At 42.8% G+C, this 7,860-nt stretch overlaps 1 protein-coding gene across 1 annotated transcript in view; it reads right to left on the reverse strand.

The window, feature by feature from the left end:
- Window positions 1–1,961: 1,961 nt before the first annotated feature.
- Window positions 1,962–7,860, reverse strand: part of LOC109482836 (creatinase-like) — a 10,011-nt gene continuing 4,112 nt past the window's right edge. Inside the window, exons 7-15 of the mRNA XM_019785679.1 lie at window positions 7,074–7,198; window positions 6,625–6,680; window positions 5,989–6,187; window positions 5,582–5,849; window positions 5,035–5,183; window positions 4,218–4,332; window positions 3,486–3,567; window positions 2,575–2,737; window positions 1,962–2,226 (exon numbers count right to left, since the gene is read on the reverse strand). Of these exons, the coding sequence (XP_019641238.1) occupies window positions 2,024–2,226; window positions 2,575–2,737; window positions 3,486–3,567; window positions 4,218–4,332; window positions 5,035–5,183; window positions 5,582–5,849; window positions 5,989–6,187; window positions 6,625–6,680; window positions 7,074–7,198 (1,360 nt within the window). The 3' untranslated portion in view covers window positions 1,962–2,023. The remainder of the gene's footprint in view (window positions 2,227–2,574; window positions 2,738–3,485; window positions 3,568–4,217; window positions 4,333–5,034; window positions 5,184–5,581; window positions 5,850–5,988; window positions 6,188–6,624; window positions 6,681–7,073; window positions 7,199–7,860) is intronic.

The following is a 7,860-nucleotide window of genomic DNA, read 5'->3' on the forward strand; positions in this document are numbered from 1 at the left end:
GTAATATAGTAAACAACGTTGTGCAATGTTCAAAGGAAATGTGCATATATGCAATGTTACATCTTGTCATTTAACGTGGCATATTAGCTTTATCAGGTTTTTGTATTGCTGTCAATGGATTTAGCACGTATGGATATATTTTCACTGGTAGCTGGCATGTAGAAAAGTTACGCCGACCATAACGTATCATACGCAAAGGGAAATATGATTTGAGGTTAATTATATCCATTTTATCTCGCGCAGTATGTTATTAACACATTTGCGACATACGGACCATTTGCACTGGTACGGAGACAGCTATATGTTTTGCAATCCCTAGTGTTACCAAATGAGTCAAATGACGGAGTTTTAAGGGAAGCACAGCTAAAGAAAAGACAGAAGATCCGAATAGGAGCGCCCGCTTGCAGCTAGCAACATGGATGATCATATGAATGAGATGTGTTTTCATAGAAACAAGCCAGGCTTACTAGATAGTAATTAACCGTAGTCGTTTCTACTTTGGCAGTCTAAGTTTCTATCGAATTGCCTGCGAGAACATTTTTATACCACGATCACAGTAAGAAACATTTATTGTCACTCATGTATTGATAATAGTAACTCCATGATATTGAAGCAAAACACAACTCCCAGAAAGAAAGACTGAAACATGAAGATATTGCAGAAGATGACATGTGTATAGTCGACTGTAATGTGTGCAGAATTCTTGGCCGAAGACTTAAAATCGGCGAGACGAAACATATTATGACATGTACATGTTGACGTCGATATCTCGTATGTCGTGTCCCATGGGCACACACATACACTACCTGTATATCAAAGCACGTTGAACACCAGGAAATGTAGGATATCCGTGTTGTATATTCAAACTTAGCAACGTTACAAGCAGGGAATAACATGTCAATCGATATACATACATGTATGCATGGCTCTGAATGTCAAGTAAAGTATTGTCAAACAACATGTGGTCGTTTTTTGGCGACGCCTTAGGGGCGGAGCCCTTAGTATAGTACTGCGATCGAGTTGAAAATATTCTAAAAATTCCGTCAATGCATTCCCGAGGGAATTGCTTTTGACCGATGTCGTGGGGCCGGCCTTTGCACAAAGCAGGGAGGAAATCTAATCTAATGGTTGGCTTGGAGCATAAACATAATCGTGACGTTGGTGAATTCGTTAGTAAGCCTACGATACCGCGAGCAGTGCTTTAGATTTTATGAAGAGACGTTTCGTAACTCAGTGTGTTAACTGAAATTGTTTAATTTGTAATGCCCCGACCCCCATTCAGACCCGCTGTAAAAAACAGCTCCTAAAGTCTTTTATACGATATATAGAGAGATTAACAAAGCACCTATATATGTATATAGCTGATGTTACCCGCCGTCACCACTGTCCCTTATAAAGATGGTTCTGCGAATTGATTTCTTTCAAACGCCGATATCAAAACGATCTGGCACAAAGGAAACTTGAATTTGGTCGATCATATCTCTAAGTTCATCAAATTTACATTTACATTGTACTAACTTAATGTATCATTGGAAACCTTCTTTATAACACAGATCAATTGCTTTACTTCACGCTGTAGCACGTCTTTCTACGGACAGTTGTTGTGCTTAGTGTTTGCTTACTACATAAATTGACAAGTAATGGGACTATACTGATGAAACGTAATGGATGCTACTTCAAACATCTGACATGAAATCTATCGAGCTGCTTCAGAAACAATTTCTTGTGTTCAACTTGCTGATCTGATGTTTCACAACGACCATGCAGTTTTTATCGTTTTGGCAACTGTTAAAGCGATGTTATGTAAGATTTTTACTTATTTAAACTTTGGTGTTTTACATATTTTCTTGCACAGTAAGCCTACCTGGGTTCATAATGACATTTGGGTAGTAAAAGATCAACGTTGTTGCACCGCAATAAAAAGTGTTGGAAAACTGCCAACTGAAAACTGCTAGCGCGGATCGCGGTCATGTTATTTGTTTACATTCTTTTTAGGAGCCTTCTAAAAATACAGCAGGCTTGGCTAAGTCTTCTTGATGATGTTGTGCTCAGGACCGGACGGGAAGCCTGTGATGTCCTCCGTCCCGTCCTCCGTCACCACCAGGATGTCGTGATCCCGGTACGCCCCCGATCCCGGCATGCCCTCGGGGATCATGATCATCGGCTCCATGGAGATGACCATCCCGGGCTCGAGAACGGTGGTGACGTCTTCACGCAGCTCCACCTCTGGGAACAAGAACGGAAAGAAGAACATCCAGAGACACACTTAATTCGGAGTTCAAGCTACGAATTGCACAAATTCCAATGCGCCCGTTTAAGCAAACACGTGAACTTGAAAGTCATCCTTCATACAGTTACCTAAGATTTCATCATTTTAATACAGCAAATGGATTAAAAACGCGTGACCACATACTATTCATAAAGAAAATCATATAGTTGTGCATTTGACAATCATATGCTCATTTTAAAATTTTGCATCATTACTTCCAAATTTCAGTCTCCCACGACAAAGGAAAATTCCGAATTTCAATCCCAACGGAACATTTGAAGGAAAAAAAGAGAAGAACATCTGACCAGATTCCCTGCCGAAGTAGTGACACAAGGTGCCGAATGAGTGACCGTAGCCGAAGGTATGGTACTGCAGCAGCCCGTGTTGCCGGTACATCTCGTTCAGCTCGGTGGCAATGTCACAGCAGCGCACTCCCGGGCGGACCAGCTCCAGGCCCCGCCGGTGGACCTGGAGTCACAGCGGTGGGAACAGTACAGACAAGTGAGACTCAGCATAGTTTAAAACTTAGAGATCAACTTTTGTAATCGCTGTTAGCTACGGCAACTATTACATAAATGCGCAAAGAGATATTCACATAGATCATGTTTCCCAGAATGTAACCAATGATCAGTTTCAACGTTATTCGGGTTTCCCAGTCTTCATTCACGCTATCCGTTTAAACTTTCCGTAAAAAACGCCAAAAAGCAGTTACACAAGCAACACTAAGAGACCAGAGGACAAATACAAGTTTATAAGCAAGCACGAACTATTGATTGATATACAAATAAGTAAAGCCATTTTTTTAGTCTAAAAGGAAACAAAAGCTAGACAAGTCATAGAGAAGGATAATGCAAGGTCTCTTAGTGTCACTGACGAAAGGTAGTGGACGTCTGACCGTTTCCAAAATCATATCCAGTTGCTTGAGTAACTGCTTTTTGGCGTATCTTATTACCTAGATGTCTAACCTTCATCGACGTTTCTGTAAAGAACTTTAAGAACTTGAAGAGTCTTACCATAGGCTCTACCAGGCACCGCAGATCGCTGGAAAAATAGTAGAAATTGTCCGAAATAAAGGGGTAGTATACCAGAGAAGATCCCGGGCCATAGAAGATCCAATTCGCGACCCGAGATCTTCTCTGGTATACTATCCCTTTATTTAAGCCAATTTCTACTATTTTTCCAGCGATCTGCGGTGCCTGGTAGAGGCTAGTCTTACCTGACAGTTGATCTCCCAGAGAGCGAGGTGAGCGTCTGAGGCGTGGTTCAGGAACATGGTCCTCTCCAGGGCGGCGTAGTACCTGGGATGTAAGGACAACAGGATTTAGTTCATATCAACAGTTTGTATAAAATGTCAATGATTAAATTTGACCGCCCATGGATATGATCTGATTATGCGTGCATTATAGTCATAGTAACAACCATAGTCAATAGTACAAACACTCTATAGCCAAGCCTGTAAGGCTACACCAATTTAATTTGTTGTTTGTAGGATTTTTTCTTCAGAAAAAATATGAAGAGACAAGGAAAAAAAACAGGCCAAGGCACCCCATGAAGGCTGGAAATGTTACGATATGAGCCATGAAGTCAACATGCCAGGCTGGTTTATAATTAAAACAATACATTGTGTGGATTTTGAACTTTAAATGAAAAGAATTTGTATTGTTACATTAACTTTACACAAACCTTAACGTCTTTCATTGAGCATTTTGCAGTTGATTCGGAACCTAAAATCTATTTTTTTTTCAAAACCGAATAAAATGGACTTGGCGAATCCGAGAAACAACAAATTAAATTGGTATGGCCTAAGGTCTACTTTAACCCAAATATAATACCCCCGGTATCAGCTAAAAATGTCTTCCCAGGCCAATCCAAATCGCTTGTTAAAATGTTAAAACGTCATATCAACTATGCTAAAATGTTGAGAACGTGAAAATATTTCAAGTCATACCCAGCAATCATTGGGAAGGTGTTCACTGACAAGATGTCCCCACTGCGCACGCGCCGTGACGTCAGAGGGTTGTGTCCCCCGTCAGTGTTGATCCCTGACTGAACCCAGGCCCAGGCTGGAGGAGAAAAGGAACTAATTTTATGGATGACAGCCACACGCGTATTGATTTTTGCCTGTTCTCAAAACAAAAATCACATCCTCCGAGCCCAACGCTCTAGGCCTCGGTACGCGGTAGTCTATGGTGGTTATCAAGAATACGAATATACCCAGACTACCGAAGTTCCACGACTCAAGAACTCGTAAAATACGTACAGTGCCGATTCATAAATTCCGCAAAAAGCCAGTATTTGCCTGCTTGCCGTAAACCTGTATACGCTATGTACTGCCGCAAATTTAGGATACAAGCTTTGTATTCCTGTGGTTTAGTAGCATTTTTTTATTTTTGTTCGGAATTTTTTTTATTCGCCCGCGCGCACAAGTTTGGGGGCCTGCAGATGTTTACACGTGTGGCCTTATATTGCAGAAAAAAATGGGACAAATACTGAGACAAAGATGGATGACACTGTGGCATTTGTACCACAAATAAAAAAAAATTGTGACCACCGGGTTATTCCGCATTCAAGAAAAGGATTGTGTATAGATCATTGAGAATAAAACATATGAAGGCAACAGAAAATATAACAATTGTAAGTAAATATTGTATTTGCATAATGTATATACAGTCATATGACAAAATTCTGATCCTTCCAGGTGTAACCAGCCACAATGGCGGCCGTGAAGCCACGTGACACAGCCTTATAAGGAAGTCTGTACTGACTATTCATGAGTTCGCTGTGCGGGTAGGTCCTGGCCACTTCCCTCGTCATGGCGTTGGCAGCGTGGATCGCCAGCTCGTACTCAGGCACGCCCTCTTCAAGCGCCTCCACTACAGCCCAGCCGCCCAGGTCCGCAATTCGGGCGCCTTCTCTGCTCCAATCACGGCAGGAAGTGGACCATAGATAGAGGGATGTGTGTGTGAGAGAGAGATAGAGAAATAGAGAGAATTTAAAAGAGAGAGAGAAAGTAAGAAGGAAGGAAAGAGAGCAAAAAATTAAACATCCGTCAAAGTCGATTCTAACTTATTTCAAGAAGCTTTGGGATTAACCGTTTGAAAAGTTTTTCTCCAACCATGTATACTAAACTCAATAGTTTTAGGATACATTGTTTTGACCGAATAGGTCCCAAGACAGAGTTCTTATGTAGACACAATGAAGTTCTATTTAAATGTTTCAGCAATACAGCAGTCAGATTAAGTAGACAGCGGCCGAATGAATATCTACAACAAGCATGTCGGTATATAGCAGGAACATGTTGAACATACGCACTTGATAAGCGCGATTTCCTCGTCCGATTTCTTTACGCGTAATGGCATGGAGGCCTTCCCTATGTCTGTTATCTGCATGTCGGGGACGGCGAGCTGCAGCCTGGCGAAACGGTCCTGTGACAAGTGGTCGAGCTCCACGCCCAGCGTCCTGAAGCCTCGCCCCGCTAGCTCCACTCGGACCGCGTGGTAGAAGTTGTCTGGCTGCCAGTCGGTGTAGACGACGTTGTCCCCGATCTGCGTCCTTCTCCAGGGTTGGCCGCCGTCAACCTCTACGATGTTTCAAATGGAAAATGATATCAGTGTGCAAAATAGAAAGTTTCAGTCCGACCGGATTGTGAAAAAAAAATACAATTTCCACTTTCTCATAGCATGTTTTAAAATTTCTTTTGACAGCGAACGGTTGCGTACTTGCGGATATGGTGAGCACTTTGTCCATGGTGACGACCAGCCCGTAGTCCCTGCCGAATGAGTTGTACATAAAGTCGCTGTAGTAGTTGATGTTATGGTAGGATGTGAAGAGGACGGCGTCTACTTCGTTGCTGATCATGAAGGTACGCAGCAGGTTGAGTCTCCGCTGGAGTTCCTCCACCGAGAAGGTCGGCTGGACCTGTTGGAAGGACAGGACTCGGTCATGAGTGTCAGTAGTCCGGGGGGAGAAACCTGGATAAAAAAATCGTCTCGTAGCAGCCCACCGTGTACATAATAGTCTAGTACCATCAAATTATACCCTGGTCTCCACCAGACTTCTTTTGCAGGCTGAGTAAATCGTAGAAATCGGCCTAAAAAGGGTATTAATTGACGAGAGAATGTAGCCGGCCATCGACGATCAAATTGGCCAATTTGATCGTCGATGGCCGGATACCTTCTCTTTATTCAGCTTGCAAAATAGGTCTGGTGGATACTACCTTGATGTCTTCTAATCATTGTAACGTATGATGTGATAATGTCAAGGTGGGACAAAGTGGTCCTACTTTGTATCTTGGGTACCTTAGCCTAATAAAAGTCCATAGAACCACTTTGTGCTATATGTAGAACTGAAGGTACCTTCTGTCCGTTTCGTATGTCGAGGAGCCGAGGCATCAGACGCTCCGACGGGGACCCTGTACGTTGTACATACAACAAGGAAAATTTCCAATAAATCTCTAGCATGTCTAGTCTACCTTATCTCTCTGTATCTCTGTCTCAGCTTTTAGTTTGTCTATATATAGTCTCTCTCATTCACTCATACAAGTACACACACACACACACACAAACACACACACACACACACACACACACACACACACACACACACACACACACACACACACACACACACACACACACACACACACACACACACACACACACACACACACACACACACACACACACACATATATATAATCACATGTGCGCTCACAGTCACACACACTATCACAAATCAGGCTCTTTCACCCGTTCCGAGGCAAAATATTTACCCCACACTCAGGCGTAAGGAAGGAACTTCTCACCGTGACTCCCATATGACACTGGACCTTGCCCATGGACTGACTCGAGCTCGGAATGCTGCCATCTTGCGATAACTGCCGGTACTGCAGCCGTCACCTTCTTTAAGTCGGGCGAACCCTTCTGCCAGCTGAGAATCCGAGAACTTGACGTCAGCAGCTTCTTCCACATGTTTTAGGATATTGTATAACTATTAATACGGAAATGAATATAAGCAGAATGAATTCTGATGCCACGCCTGATACAGCTAATTGCGAAATGTCGTCTAACCTGTTCACTGACACACATTTCTTCCATGGCCCTAGGCTAGGGGCCATGCATGTGGTCACAGAGATAGGCTCAGTCAAACTTAAACGCTTGAGTTTGGCATAAACATTTACCTTCACGATTTTGTCCCCCCAAAAGTACTGATTGATCATTCAATTCAGTTGTGACTAGTTGTATTACGTTGTTGACAGTTGTGGAACAATCAATGGATACCCCTTGGAACAATACAGACAAAAGCAGATACACACATGTTGGGGAGGCTTCGGAAGCGGCTGGAAAGAGTAGAAACTGGCCATATAGACTTAACTTGCCAGGGAAGTTGCAATTATATTGGTCCGCCTCCCTCCTTCGGTAAAGGATAGCTTTCGGCCACGAGCAAGGCAACCATTCAGACTTCTACGGCCGCATGAGTACAGGCTTTCTTCTGACCTATTTACGACTCTATAACTATCAAGACTCAACGATCTTCTTGGTCTTTGCCTTCTTCTTGTCACGATGTCAATATTTTCAACGTTCAAGTGTTGG

The sequence above is a fragment of the Branchiostoma belcheri genome, unplaced genomic scaffold (assembly GCF_001625305.1).
Source record: "Branchiostoma belcheri isolate BF01 breed outbred unplaced genomic scaffold, Haploidv18h27 scaffold61, whole genome shotgun sequence".
In the NCBI taxonomy this organism is placed as follows: Eukaryota; Metazoa; Chordata; class Leptocardii; order Amphioxiformes; family Branchiostomatidae; genus Branchiostoma; species Branchiostoma belcheri.